Consider the following 15,131-nt stretch of genomic DNA (forward strand, 5'->3'; position numbering starts at 1 on the left):
ATATCATGACTTATAAGTCATTGGTGAATAATTAAAGCCTAACATCAATAGCGACATTGTACTTTTACCCTGTAGTCAATATTGCACAGCTGAAGCTGTATGGAGCAAAAATCCAAATAGTCTGAATTTAATCAGGATTATTCTGTATTATTATGAAGTAAGAATACAGTGTTTATTGATGCAAAGGAAAATAATTGGTTCCTTGGTAACGACACAAGGAATTACATTGTTTTCTATATCGCCTAGAGTGGAATTACACCGGCAAGTAAGACATGGAGACCTACATACAAAAGGGCAACAAGTACAAACACAACTGGCAGCAAGATTACAAGGATGATTGGCCTCTTCGCCCACCGCCCCATGATCGCTAGTGCAAATGGGTAGAGAAGAAACATGATCCATATGTTGAACAACAGACCCAATGCTGCATGCATCTTCTTCGCCGCTGTCCATGTTTCAATGTTTACCACTATTTTGCCCAGGGCTACACCAATGGCACCAACATTGCAGATCATAACTGCCATTGTTGGGATGAGCATTGGCACCCATCGAAAATCGTACAAGTCGGCAAACTTGTCATTGTCACCCGCGGCTGTTTGCTTGGAAGTGACCCTGAAGTGTATGCCCTTCTTTGTGAGGAGGTTCACTGCCATGTGCAGCACTGCCGTTGGATATGCACTCGTTGAGCCGATCATAAAGAACTGCTCATTGCGCCAATAGTCTAGCCATGTGACCCCCGCCCACTTTATCTCAAGCCAGCCAATCACGTGAATCATCACGACGATTATGAGAAGGTACACAACATACCGAGTGAATGGTCTCTGGATGTATACTTCATCAGGGATAAGCCACATCACCGGGCTTAGAGCATAGATCAGGATGAAGACTGATGTGACTGGGTAGACTGTCATGTTGAGGTAGGAGACACGCTGAAGAGGTTGAATACGACGACCACCAATGAATGGGTTGTTATGGGAAAAGAACATCTCTAAAGACCCACCAGACCAACGCACAATTTGATGGAGGCGTTCAGTTAGGTTGATTGGTGCAACGCCACAGAACGCATCATGCTCCATTGTGCAATACATAGAGCGCCACCCCTGCCCGTGGATGCGAAATCCTGTTACTATATCTTCAGTGGCTATGTCATAGATGTACCCTACACCCTTGCCCCAGTTAGTACCTTTGTCATAAGAACATGTCACAACCCTCTCTAACTCAGCAAGGAATGTGTCATCAATTGGTGGTGGTGTGATTGACCTGTCATTTTTTAGGGCTTTTGACACTGAATCTAGGAAGATTGTGGAGTTACCAAGCCTGCTAGCTTCGGCTGTGATGTTTTCTGCTCTACAGTGGGGTGGGTCAATACCATAGAGTGCTAAGCGACGGAACATGCAACCAGTGCCGAGGTATGAGGGTCCTTGCAAACCATTAAGGGCAAGCATGGTCCCATCAAAGAAGACACGATTGTGGTTACCGTAGCGGTCCGTGGGGTCAACATTGTCGAAGCGCTGTGGGAACTGAACAAAAGCGGTGTTATCACCATCTCGTTGATCTAGCATGAAGCACACAGCCGAGCTTAGGGCTTGAGAATTGTTGATGTAGTGGTCGCAGTCAAAGTTGATGACGAGTTGTGCATTAGAGAGGAGAGCAGAAGCCCGCAGTTGTGCATTCAGGGCACCTGCCTTCTTGTTGTGGTCATAACTTGGGTTCTTCTCACGAGAGACATAAACAAGCATTGGAAGGCGCTCATCAGTGGTGCCAATGTTGAGATTGCTTTCAGTAATGGGTTGTGAACCATGATGTTGTTCACGGCTTGGATGATCCAGCACAACCTGTTAAAGAAGGAACAAAACCATCAGTGGTGACATTGCTGTAACAAGCTACACAAAAATTAAATATTGCTAAACTAAAGTTCTGCAAGAAGTCAGTGACTGTCTCATTTTCAGAATTTCAACAACCACTAATCTGAACTTCAGTACCTTGGCAATTGGAGCATGGTGCCCTTTTCTATGGTTTTCTGTTGGATCAATCCATGTGCCGGGCCACTGAGTCCCATTTGCCATCCAAGTTGCCTTTTGACCTCCTTGTGTAGCTCTCATGCTATTGTAAACATCAGATCTCTTGCGGATGCTATCAGGGAGGTTGTCCAAGCGCACCTTGAACTCATCATACTCCATTTGCACCCTCCTATAATCATTCAAGAACTCCTGTGTCACCCTTCCAGCCTGTGGTGGCGCCACATGCTCAAAATAGCTTTCTGGTGCCCTTGGCTCAATGGAGTACTTGCGGCAGAATGGAACCCACAGGGGTGCAAACTTTCCGACCTCAACCAATGCCTCATAGAGAACCAGTGCCCCGCTATCATCTGAGAGATAGCAGGCAAGCCTGTCGACTGGGTAGTCAACAGCGAGGATGGAGAGGACACAATTCATGGTGTAGAGTATGGGCTCATCAATGGGGTCGGCTGTGGTGACGAAAACGTCAATGCCGGGGAGCCTAGAGGTGCCTTCAGAGAAGTCAAAGTACCGCTTGAGGGCGGCCAGGTCTGGGATGGTCTTGACGGGGTTGAACTTTGGGAGCTGGTTGAGGAGCCACGAGAAGCCAAACCAGACGTCGCCGACGATGGACATTGTCCAAAACCACATGATGTCAGATTTGTTGTGCCTGATGCGCCATGCGAAGAAGACGAGGACAGCGATTAATCGGATGATGATCAGCAACCTATAACATGAAGACATGTCGTCAGGTCTTAAGCCATAGAAATGCAAGCTACGCTCTCTCCTGTGAGTGTGAGTATGTGACCAGAATAGGAAATAGCAATCCTCTTGCAAGATCCTTTCATCTCTTTTTGGCAATCCATATTAGTATATTATTAGCGCTTGGAAGATGATGAGCCCCCGGTGGAGTCTCTGGTCAGCAGTTGTCCACTAAAGAAAATTTTGCTGGCGAATTTATTAAGCCAGTAGGTGTTGATTTTCAGTGGATCAACTAGAGTAGATCTAGGCCGGTGAACTCATAGAACCGTGAAAACACATGCACATTTAGACCTAGAATACTACACCGAGAGGGAGATAGGAGAGAGAGAGAGCTGGTGATGAACCTGAGCCTCCAGATGATGTCGCGGTTGTGCTAGCCATCGCGGGTTCGGTGATGTAGGCAGCACACGGGCAGCGACGGGTGGAGTAGAGGTTGCACGGACGTCGATGCAGTGAGGTCGGGCGTAGCAGTGGCGACGGCGAGGATCAGCGGAGCTTCCCGTCGCTGGCTGCGCGCCCTCGTAGATCGGTCTAGGGTTTTGTCGGTGGGTTTGCGGCTCACGGCGAACCTCGTACTTTGAGCCGCCGGCCCCCACCTCTCTATATAGCGCAGTGCGACGGGGGCCCACCAACCATGTAGGGTTGGGCGCCCCCGATCAGGGCGCGAGACCAAGGCCCAATAGACCGTTGGGCCTACTGGTCAAGAGATCAATCTAACATTCTCCCCCTTGATCTCACTATTACTTTTATCTTTAAACTTTAAACTTCAATCCTTTAAACCTTACTCATTTCTTCACAGATGATGCATAGAGCATGTTTCATCGTCTCGGTCAATTGCCGATAGATTTGACAGCTACAATGCACGTCTCTGATCTGAAATAGTTACTTTAACTTTTGGGCCCTTTATAGTCCAGGAATTATAGGCTTTCCCTTAAACCCATGCCGGCTACATGTTCTCTGAACACGTTGGGTGGTAAGCCTTTTGTAAGCGGATCCGCGAGCATCTTTTCGGTACTTATATGCTCAAGACTTATCATCTGATCCCGGACTTTATCCTTCACAACATAATACTTTATGTCAATGTGTTTGGCAGCACCACTTGACCTATTGTTGTGAGCATACTGTACTGCTGGATTATTATCGCAGTATAATTTCAGTGGTCTATTGATGTCGTCAACCACCTTCAAACCGGGTATGAACTTCTTTAGCCAGTTCACCTGCCCCGTTGCCTCATAACATGCTACAAACTCGGCATACATTGTGGACGATGTAGTGACGGTTTGCTTTGAGCTTTTCCATGAAATAGCTCCCCCTGCGAGAGTAAACACATATCCAGACGTGGATTTTCTATTATCTCCCGCATAATCAGAATCTGAATATCCCACTATATGGAGTGAATCAGATCTTCTATACGTCATCATGAGGCCTTTCGTTCCTTGCAAATAACGCAAGACTTTCTTTACCAATTTCCAATGTTCTATTCCAGGATTGCTCTGGAATCTGCCAAGTAACCCGGTAACAAATGCCAAGTCAGGGCGCGTACACACTTGAGCATATTGCAAGCTTCCGACAGCTGAAGCATATGGAACCACTTTCATTTGATCGATCTCATATTGGTTCCTGGGGCATTGAAAATCCCCATATCTGTCGCCCTTGACTATAGGAGCAGGTGAGGGACTACATTTGTGCATACTAAATTTCTTTAAGACTTTTTCTATGTATGCCTTTTGTGACAGTCCTAATACCCCTTTACTTCTATCTCGGTGAATCTCGATCCCTAGAACGAACGAAGCTTCACCAAGATCTTTCATATCAAATTTTGAGGACAAAAACTTCTTTGTTTCCAGTAGTAGACTGACATCACTACTAGCAAGTAAGATATCATCCACATACAGGACAAGGAAGATAAACTTCCCATTCTTAAACTTTGCGTAGACACAATTGTCCTCAACATTATCTCTAAACCCAAAATTCTTTATTGTCTGATCAAACTTCAAGTACCACTGTCTTGAAGCTTGTTTTAATCCATAAATAGATTTCTTTAGGCGGCATCCTAAACGTTCTTTTCCTTCCATGACAAAACCTTTCGGTTGTGCCATGTAAACATTTTCCTCTAAGTCTCCGTTGAGAAATGCCGTCTTTACATCCATCTGATGTAATTCCAAATCGTAATGTGCCACTAATGCCATTATGATTCTAAAGGAATCCTTACATGAAACTGGAGAAAAGATCTCATTGTAATCAATCCCTTCTCTTTGTGTAAAGCCTTTTGCCACAAGTCGGGCTTTATATCTCTCTATATTCCCTTGAGAGTCAAGTTTTGTTTTGTAGACCCATTTACAGCCTACTGTTTTGGCTTCTTTAGGAATTATCTCCAAATCCCAAACTTTATTTGCATTCATTGATCTCATCTCATCTTCCATGGCCTCAAGCCACTTTGATGAATGGTCACTTTTCATGGCTTCTTCAAATGAGGTGGGATCATCCTCCATTTGAAATTCTTCAGTGTTGTACACTTCATAATCAGCAGGAATAGCTGATTTTCTAACTCTTTGAGACCTTCTAGGGGCCTCCTCAATTGGCACATTTTCTGTTTGAGGCTGTTGTTGCTCCCCCTCATGTGTGGCAATAGGTTCTATAGGATTCTGAGCCACAGGTTCCTCATCATCATTCATTGTTGCCACAGGCGGGATAACAACAGGTGCTGGCACCACAGTGTCTTGTCCTGTTGGTGCAGCAACAGCAGGTAGTGAGAAAAATGGCTCATGAATGATCGGAGTGGGTGCAAACACCCGCTTCTCTTCAAGGTCAATTTCTCGAGCTACCATGCTCCCCCTTATCATTTCATCCTCTAGGAAGACAGCGTGTCTCGTTTCTACAAACTTTGTATGTCTGTTAGGACAGTAGAAACGAAAACCTTTTGACTTTTCTGGGTAGCCAATGAAATGGCAACTCACTGTTTTGGGATCTAGCTTCCCAATGTTTGGGTTAAAAACTTTAGCCTCAGCAGAGCTCCCCCACACACGCAAGTGGTTAAGCGAGGGTACTCTTCCTGTCCACAACTCATACGGTGTTTTGGGCACCGACTTACTTGGTACTCTATTGAGAATATGAATGGCGGTTTTTAACGCCTCCATCCACAGACTCATGGGTAAAGTGGAGTAACTTATCATACTACGCACCATATCCATCAGGGTACGGTTACGCCTTTCAGCTACTCCATTCTGCTGAGGTTCGCCCGGTGTTGAATACTGGGCGACTATACCATTCTCCTGTAAGAACCTTGCAAAAGGTCCAAGAACTTGTCCATATGGGGTATGCCGACCGTAGTACTCTCCTCCACGGTCAGACCTGACTATCTTAATCTTTAAATCATGCTGATTTTCAACTTCTACTTTAAATATTTTAAATTTATCCAACGCTTCTGTTCTTTCTTTAATTGGATAAATGTAGCCAAAACGAGAGTAATCGTCTGTGAATGTTATGAATGAATCATAACCATCCACACTTTTCACAGGAAAAGGACCACATATGTCTGTGTAAATAATCTGTAGGATTCCTGTGCTTCGTTTGGCATCTTTCTTAATTTTCTTTACATACTTTCTTTTTATGCAATCTCTACATTGTTCTAACTCTGAGAGCTCTAATGGAGGAAGAATATCATTCTTAACTAGTCTTTCTATTCTCCCCCTCGAAATATGGCCTAAACGACAGTGCCATAATTTCGACAACGCATCTTGAGCTCTCTTTCGTTTTCTGTTTCCATTGTTCGATGAGGATACATTTTCATTCACATCACATACGGAATTAACATTTTCACGAAGTGATAACAAATAAAGCTCGTCTTGTCGGAAGGCAAGACCAATACATTTATTATTAAACAATATCTGACATTTGCCATTTCCAAAATGGCAATCATAACCATCATGGTCCAACTTTGAAACACTAATCAAATTTCTTTGCAAAGAAGGTACATAAAGAACATCTCTAAGAATAATTATGAAGCCATCAACAAGCTCTAACGGAAGATCACCAACGGCCTCAACATCTGCTTGTTCTCCATTTGCTACTTTAATGAAACTTTCGCTTCTTTGCAAAGTTCTCATCGAACGGAATCCCTGTAATGAATTAGCAACATGAATAGTTGCACCTGAATCAATCCACCAAGTAGATTTTGAAAACTTTACATACAAGGATTCATTTACGAACGTAATAATGTTCTCACCTTTATTCTTCATAATCATCTTTAAGAAATCAGGACAATTCTTTTTATAATGTCCTGTCTTCTTGCAGTGGAGACACTGGTCTTTAGCCACTGGGAATTGCTGCTTCTGAGACTGTTGCATGGAACCTTTTCCAGATGATTTGGAGGAAGAACTGTTATTATAGTTCTTTTTCTTATCTTTTAGGTAGTTGACAGAACCACCTTGTGAAACTTTTATTCTTTCCTCCTCCTGCACACACATGGCTATGAGCTTTTCCAAATCCCATTTTTCAGGCTGTATGTTGTAATTAACAACAAAGGTGTCAAATTCTTTGGGCAAAGAAGCAAAAATCAAATGAATAAGAAACTCATCCTTGAGTGCCAAATCCATTGGTTTGAGCTTAGATGCCAGATTGCTCATTCTCAGTATGTGCTCTCTAATGCCACTGCCGCCACCAGAGTACCTTTCTATAACCAGCTGCTTGATTAGCTGGGTTGCATGTCTTTAAAGAGCCAGTGAACTGACTCTTTATTCTGTCTAGGTACTCTGTGACCGTGTCACAGTCTAGAATTGAGCCCACAATAGCAGGCTCAATTGTGTTCTTTATCACTGCCAGACACTTCTTGTTGGCAGTGACCCATTTCCTATGCTCAAGGTCATAGGACATCTTTACGGGAGCAAAATCCCGCTCTCTGTTCTGCCATGCAGTATCAGTCTCATCTGTTTCCCTCACCGGTGCCTTAGGTTCTTTAGGGCACGGTGTGGTGACAACCCAGTCCACCTCAGCGAGGATAAAGGCCAGGTCTATCTTTTTCTTCCACTCAATATAGTTATCATCTTTTAGAGTGGGGATTTCTTTGATACAACTCATCAAGTTGTATCCTCCTGAAAACATAATTCAAATAGGGTGAGAACAGAAATAACAACAATAATTGCATGCCTTAGTTTAACGTTGGTCAAAATTAAAACATACAATTATTTTCTACACTAATTCTACATCACCGTTGGGCAGAAATAGAATTAATGTATAACAAAAACATTATAATATTGTCATTAATCAACGTTGGTCAGAATAACAACAATATTATAATCAATTTAAAACATATCCATTTTCAAAATTAAATTCTCCCGTTGGTTCGAATTTAATAATGAAAATTACATCTTTAAATACGCAGCGGAAACTTTAACATTTAATAATCTTTTTCCTATTTTCCAGAAGCAAATTTACTATTTACTGAACAAAAAATATCGTTGGATAAATTTTGTACAGAAAATTATCATAAAAATCAATTCAAATTAGTCAAACTATTTTCTGGAAAATAAGAAAAACAAAAAACTGTGACTTTACTGTTCATTTGACCATTTCGGCCCAGCCAGCAAACGCGCGGCCCACGGCCTGCCCACGCGCGCGCGCGCGCCAGCCACTCGGCCCAGCTGCCGCGGCCCATCCGCGCGCTCCAGCGCACCCGGCGCCCAGCCGCGCGGCGCTCTCTCCCCCGCGCCCAGGCCGCAACCTGGGCCTGGGCCAGGATTTCGGCCTGGCGTCTTTTCCCGCCTGGGCTGCGGCGCTGGCCCAGTCGCGCGTGGCCGTCCATCTCCATCCGACGGCTGCCCGCGCGCGTCGCGAGATCAAAACCCCCCGGCCAGCTCCTCTCCCTGAACCCTAGGTTCATTTTCTTCCTCTCCTTCTCTCTCACCCCGCAGCACAGCTCGGAGAAACCCGCAGCAGCGGCCGTCCTCAGTGGCCGAGGGAGAAGAAGGGCGGCACCGTCCAGCGCCCTCTCGCCGGCGTGCGTGCTCGCCCGAGGCTGAGCACGTCGCCGTCGAGGGGCCGCAGGGTGGTGCCCTGTTGCCGTGACCGCTTGGCGAGGTGCCGTGCGGATCTCGGCCCTGTCCCGCGCGCCGTTCGGGAGCGACGCCGCGGTTTCCTATCCGCGCGGTGACGATGCTGCCGGCGGTGGGTAGAAGCCCAGGTAGGCTTCCTTTTTAGGGTTAGGGTTTGGTTTTCCGATTTGAAATCGGTTCCTTTTCTTTTCCCCCGCTCGCCGGCCTGCTCGACGGCGAGGTGACCGAGCCACCCTCTTCCCCTTTCTTTGATTCATTTGTTCGGATTTTTGCCCGATTTGACGATTAGGGTTAGGGTTAGGGTGGAGACGGCACTGTTTTCTTTTCCCCGAATCACCTTCGGGTTTTAGGGTTCGTTCTTTGTAAGAAAAACCGAGCCCTTCTTCTTTTCTCGGATCCGACGGATCGAGTTAGGGTTCAACCGAAAGTCGGGTGACCCCTTTTCTGCTTAGATCCACACTGGATCTAATCAACTTTTCTTTTTCTAATCGGTACCCGTTCTAGATCCACAAGCTAGTATGGCTCCGGTACCATTGTTGATTTTCAGTGGATCAACTAGAGTAGATCTAGGCCGGTGAACTCATAGAACCGTGAAAACACATGCACATTTAGACCTAGAATACTACACCGAGAGGGAGATAGGAGAGAGAGAGAGCTGGTGATGAACCTGAGCCTCCAGATGATGTCGCGGTTGTGCTAGCCATCGCGGGTTCGGTGATGTAGGCAGCACACGGGCAGCGACGGGTGGAGTAGAGGTTGCACGGACGTCGATGCAGTGAGGTCGGGCGTAGCAGTGGCGACGGCGAGGATCAGCGGAGCTTCCCGTCGCTGGCTGCGCGCCCTCGTAGATCGGTCTAGGGTTTTGTCGGTGGGTTTGCGGCTCACGGCGAACCTCGTACTTTGAGCCGCCGGCCCCCACCTCTCTATATAGCGCAGTGCGACGGGGGCCCACCAACCATGTAGGGTTGGGCGCCCCCGATCAGGGCGCGAGACCAAGGCCCAATAGACCGTTGGGCCTACTGGTCAAGAGATCAATCTAACAGTAGGATCTATGCTGGCAAAGTCTAACAAGCAACTACTAGGAAATGCGCGTTTCCAAAGCAAAAATATACAGCCTGTTTATAACGTGAACTGTAAATAATTAAGCAAAAATATGCCATGCTAATGAGCTGGCTTTACCTGTAGGGGTGCAGGAGGGAGCCTTTGACCTTATACTTCCGGAACAGCAGCGCGCGTCCGTCCTCTCCGCCGGCCTCCTTGGCAGCCCGCCTCTCGGCCTTGTCGGAGGCCACCCAGTACTTGCCCTTGGCGCCGTGGGCAGCCTTCCTCGGGGAGGCACCGTGGCCGTTCGCGCTCACTAGAAGTGGGTCAGTGAGGCCACCATTGGCACCGTCTGCCGGCGGCGGTGAAGCCATGCCGAGCAGGTGAGGTCCCCCCTAGCTAACTGCTTGCCAAGACCAGAGGAAGGTGGGGACACTGACACTTCAGGCAGTGCAGTGGGGCACGACGGGAGGAAGACAGGAGCAACGCTTATATAGGAGGCGGCAACGTGTGCGAGCTGTGGCCGATGGATCGCTCGATCCGGCGGTGTATACAGACTAAACTACAAGCTCATGCAGAAAACGTGGACCATGGACAGTGAACAGTGAGCACAGGCACAGATCGAGCCCCGTCCATGTGCCCCTGCGAGCTAGCTGCCCGCAACGCAACGGCCGGAATTCACGGGAGTGCACGTCGTGGTGCAGTGCGCTACGTACGGCAAGTAAAGCGAGGCTGGAGCTAGCGCTGTTTAGTTACCCATCACCGTCTGTGCCTCTCTGTGGCTGATTAGTTAGCTGCTAGTTCTGTAACTTCTACTGGGCATGCAATTGGCTGGGTGCGTCGTTGTGCGCTGTGAAAGTGAGCTTCCAGCGCTGCCCCCTGCGCATCGGCGAAGGAGGATTGGAAGATGGAAACCAGACGAGTTTGTCTCTCCTTCCGTTTTTTATCTGGAGCAACCACGCAAGTGGATCGCGCAGTTGCAATGATCGGATCTACCTTGGGCACGCAGCCAAGCATCAGCAGCTGCCATGGACATGGAAGGGGAGCAGCAAGAAAACCATTTTCTTGACGCAGTTGTTTGTTCGCTTCTCCCTTCAGATCTAAGGCCACTTAGTTTCAGTGCAAGTAGACGTTTGGCCTGGATGGCTGGATTTAGTTTATACCGATCATGATCTGTTGCATTGCGTGCTCCTGTCTACCGTTGGTTTTTTCCCACGCTTTGCGAGGGCCTTATGAATCCATTTTTTAATATGTCAGGAAACAGGAATCTCTCTTGCAGCGGACAGCGGTTGAGATCTGATCTAAGTGCTGGGTGCTCTGCTGTGATTCCGGGTGCGTATTGATCGATTGGAGGGGGAGATATAGAAATTTGTCCAGGTGATTGCAGAAATAAGGGTGTAAAATTCACGTGCTACTCAGAAATATGAGGAGAATTTATGCATCAATTATGCGTAGCGGGATCTCTGATTCGGTATATATGGCGGCGGCTTAATCATGCATAAAAGAGTCATAGATTAAGATTCTAAGCATAACATATTATTGATGCAAAAGTGGATCTGCAAACACAAAGGGCTAATACTCGAATCGATATCCAAAGCGTGCCAGTCGATTTGACCTGTTAATCGACAAGGATGAAGATACGAGCACTTTGGTCCTGACAACAGCGATACGCCCGGAAGTCACGGCCAAGAGGTACTCACGCGGAACTCGAGAATCGCCGAAGGTTGCACTGTGATGCAACTCGCCGAATCAATGAGAACTCGTAAAAAGAAAAATGTGCAAATTGACGAAGTCGCCGAAAAGTAATTAGATGCAAATAGGAGTAAAAATTTGTTTTGATATTGATTGATATATCTTTTACATTGCCCTTCAATCTATATTTATACCCTGATCTAAAGAGACATAACCAAACATAACTAGGACACCAAATCCATACCTAAGGAAATACGTGACTCTTACATGAATCATATTCTAATAAATACAGAAAAGGAAACCAACTCCTATCTATTTCCCTGTCCGCCTTAATTACGATGGAAATCTCACCGACCTCCTTTCCATCGGCATACTTCCTGTTTCATCGGCAGTAGTCTTCAAGCCTTCCTTCATCGGCATCGACAATAACACCTCCAACCTCATCGGCAACGCCCGAGTCTAAATCAACCTTTCCATCGACCACCACCAGTCATCGGCAACCATCTTCACAAGCTGACTTTCATCGGCTATCAGCGTATACAGTAACTTTCCTCCTGCCGATTAGTCCACTCCGATCATTTTGACACGTGCAAAAAAACGGTGTCAACACATATATGAGGGGCTCATCATTTAGGGGTATTTGAATCCGGTGACTAACAAAAATTAGATCCTGAGTTCAGTTATGGAAGAAGGAAAAAAATGTTTTGTATATAACTGATATTTCAACTGCAATTATTTGCGACTGCAAAACTAATTTTCCTTCTGGCATTGTGCTTTGACTTTGTCTACTATGTCTCCCGGTTGGGGGCAAACTTTCTTAGCTAACAGGAAATTAATACTTTTACCTAGTTACTACTTTAGAATGAGAGAGTTCAGACAGCTGCAGTTAAGCTCTCTTGGTAAAGTAAGTCTGGACAGCCTACAGCTTTTACAAAATGAACATAGTTTGAGACCATAAAAGAACACTCAGGCTTTAGTAGGTTTGCTATTGGAGCCTTTACATCACATCTGTCTTGTGTCGCCATTAAAATATTCTTCTCCATGAGTGCTTCCATGGTACCAGCTTTCCTTCCATGTTGAGATCTTTCAGTTGCTCTTTGTACAGGTGCCTCCAATGATATGTTCAGGCACACTGGTCAGTGAACAGATCTATCTTGGTTAATTTACATGGAGTCCTGAATATTAGTTGCCAACTTATAAGCCTTTATATGGTTTTTTCTAAAATAAGCTTGACAACTGCTCCAGTACAAGTGTACAACTGATACTAAAAAATTGTGATTCCTACTTCTCCGTAAAGCCTACAAAGCTGCTTGATGAACAGTATCCAAATTGCATACATTTTGTTACTCGTCAAAATTTTGCTTTGGACATAGCTCCGTAATTCCCAATGCAGCAGCAAAAGCACATACAGTGATATAGCTCTGTTGCAGAGTATTCCCTCAGTCTCAGATTATAAAACGTTTTGACTTTTCTAGATAATAGGTTTTGTTATTGTCGGTATAAAAAATGACCAACAAGTGAATATTTGTACTTTTGATGTACGTTGTGATCGGAGGTGGCCTAGCACTCAATGACACAGGATTTATACTGGTTCAGGCAACGTGCCCTACGTCCAGTCGGGGTCGGTCAGTGACTTTATTCCTGAGCCCAGGCGTTCGAAGTTTGCAGTGGGGTTACAAACGAGAAGGAGAAAGATGGGGTGTACAAGAGGTTCGGTCGGCTCCGATCGGAAGGGCCGAGAGCGACAGAAACTTCGTTATGAGCTAAGTGTTCAAGCGAGTGCTTGAGGTCCGAACCTGACGGTTCTGTGGTTGTGAGCTATCGATCTAAGGAACTCTGATCTACTGGAATCGGTCCTTTTTTGTTGGAGGAAGCGCATCCCATTTTATAGATTAAGGGGACGGCTTTACAAGTGAGAGGGAAAGGGTGCGTATGTTACCGAGTCTTGCTGCCCACGCCGGCGGGTACAAGATAATGGTAGGCGCCCACAATACTGTTGACGTCACTGTAGTATGTCAGATGCATGTGGGAGGTTGCGTTGCTTTCTTCTGGAGTGGTAGATGTCGGTACCTGCAAATAATGTTCGATGCCTAGAGGCATGTGAGAAGTCTCACCACGTTCACCCTAGTACGGTAAATCCCGGCGCCTACAACACTATCGATGCCCAGAGGCACGTGGGGGCCTTACCGTGTGGGTTTTGTCGGTGCCTACAATACTGTAGAGGGAAATGTCGGCGCCTACAATACTGTTTGTGTCAGATCGGTTGCAAAGTACTGTTCCTGCAGGCGTTCAGGGTATGGTCGTGGTTTGACTTGTGCGCCCTGGCTTACGTTCTCCGTTCGTCCCCTGGTCCTTTCCGAGCCGGCGTCCCGGTCGGAAAGCTCCCATCGGCTCTGGTCGCGTCAATCGGAGAAGAGCGATGTGTAGGTCCCCACGAGCCCCGGTCAGAGGGACGCGGGGTCAGAGTCAGAAGTAGCGCTTTGGGCCAGGCCTTCCGATCGGAGAGGGCGTCCGGAGGCGGCTGGAGGCTGAAGCGAGTGCTCCTTTTGGCCTAGACCTTCTGGTTGGTGACTGGGCCGCCCTTCCGGCCTGTTGTGTTTAGGCTCTTAGGTCGAGCTCTCGCGCGGAAGCCGGTCCCCGAGGGACCCTGGGTTTATAAAACTGACAGGAGGCCCCGAGCCCCCGGGCGATTCGGGTACAATCGTTCGGGGTTTTTTGTCTTGCCGACGGGTGCGCGTGAGCGCACCCGCGGGTGTAGCCCCCGAGCCCTAGGGTGGTTTGGGCGGAACCGTCTAGGGGGTTTTCTGTGTCATCAGGGGAGGTTTTCTGTTTTGTCGACGGATGCGCGCGAGCTCACCCGCGGGTGTAGCCCCTGGGCGGTTCGGGCAGAACCGTCTGGGGGTGTTGTTTTAGCGGGCGTGTGTGCGTGTTTTTAGTCTGAGACAGAATTTTGTCAACCAAGGCGTCGTTGTGCAGCCGAGGCGTTTTTAGGCGTGAAGATTGGATTGAGACAGAACTTACTGATTCCGGTGTCGATGCGCGCCGTGGATCGGGCGAGGAAGTTAGTTCGGGCGTGAAAGAGCTCACTGATCCTGGCGTTGATGAGCGCCGTGGGATCGGGTGAGGGAGTTAGTTTGGACAAACCCTGGCATGAGAGAGCTCACTGATCCTGGCGTCAATGCGCGCCGTGGGATCGGGTGAGGGAGTTAGTTTGGACAAACCCTGGCGTTGGTGCATGTTGTGGTTTCGAAATAGTTAGTTTTGGGGTCGGACGAGACCGAGACCGTGGGTCCTGGCGTCGGTGCGCGCCGCGGGACCGGGTGGGTCGGTGTCGTGGATCTCAGCCTCGGCGCAGCCCGGGTGGCCGAGGTAGTTAGTTTTTGGGATCAGACGAGGCGACTAGGCGGTGCTCGTGGATCCTGATGACGCGAGTTCGGGGCCGCGGTCCCTAGATTTTTGGAGCGCAGTCGGAAGTGTAGCCGGATGACGCGAGTTCAAAGTTGTGGTTCCTGGTTTTTTGGAGCGCAGTCGAAAGTGTAGCCGGATGACGCGAGTTCGGAGTCGCGGTCCCTAGATTTTTGGAGTGGAG

General features: G+C 47.4%; 1 protein-coding gene across 1 annotated transcript; it reads right to left on the reverse strand.

Annotated features, from left to right (window-relative positions):
- Window positions 1-242: 242 nt before the first annotated feature.
- Window positions 243-10,224, reverse strand: LOC136552504 (probable mixed-linked glucan synthase 3). Its single transcript, XM_066544079.1, has 3 exons — window positions 9,989-10,224; window positions 1,983-2,724; window positions 243-1,835 (listed from the first exon to the last, which is right to left on the reverse strand). The coding sequence occupies exons 1-3, from the start codon at window positions 10,222-10,224 to the stop codon at window positions 243-245; spliced, it is 2,571 nt and encodes an 856-aa protein (XP_066400176.1).
- Between the last annotated feature and the right edge of the window lie 4,907 nt (window positions 10,225-15,131).

The sequence above is a fragment of the Miscanthus floridulus genome, chromosome 4 (genome assembly GCF_019320115.1).
Source record: "Miscanthus floridulus cultivar M001 chromosome 4, ASM1932011v1, whole genome shotgun sequence".
NCBI classification, from domain to species: domain Eukaryota; kingdom Viridiplantae; phylum Streptophyta; class Magnoliopsida; order Poales; family Poaceae; genus Miscanthus; species Miscanthus floridulus.

Bases quoted from the DNA above. Each gene is read 5' to 3' on its own strand.
- LOC136552504 (XM_066544079.1), bottom strand. From the start codon at position 10,224: ATGGCTTCACCGCCGCCGGCAGACGGTGCCAATGGTGGCCTCACTGAC. The intron at 2,725-9,988 runs GTAAAGCCAGCT...TTCATGTTATAG, and splicing joins TCCCTCCTGCACCCCTACAG to GTTGCTGATCATCATCCGAT. The intron at 1,836-1,982 runs GTACTGAAGTTC...CTTCTTTAACAG, and splicing joins ACCATGCTCCAATTGCCAAG to GTTGTGCTGGATCATCCAAG.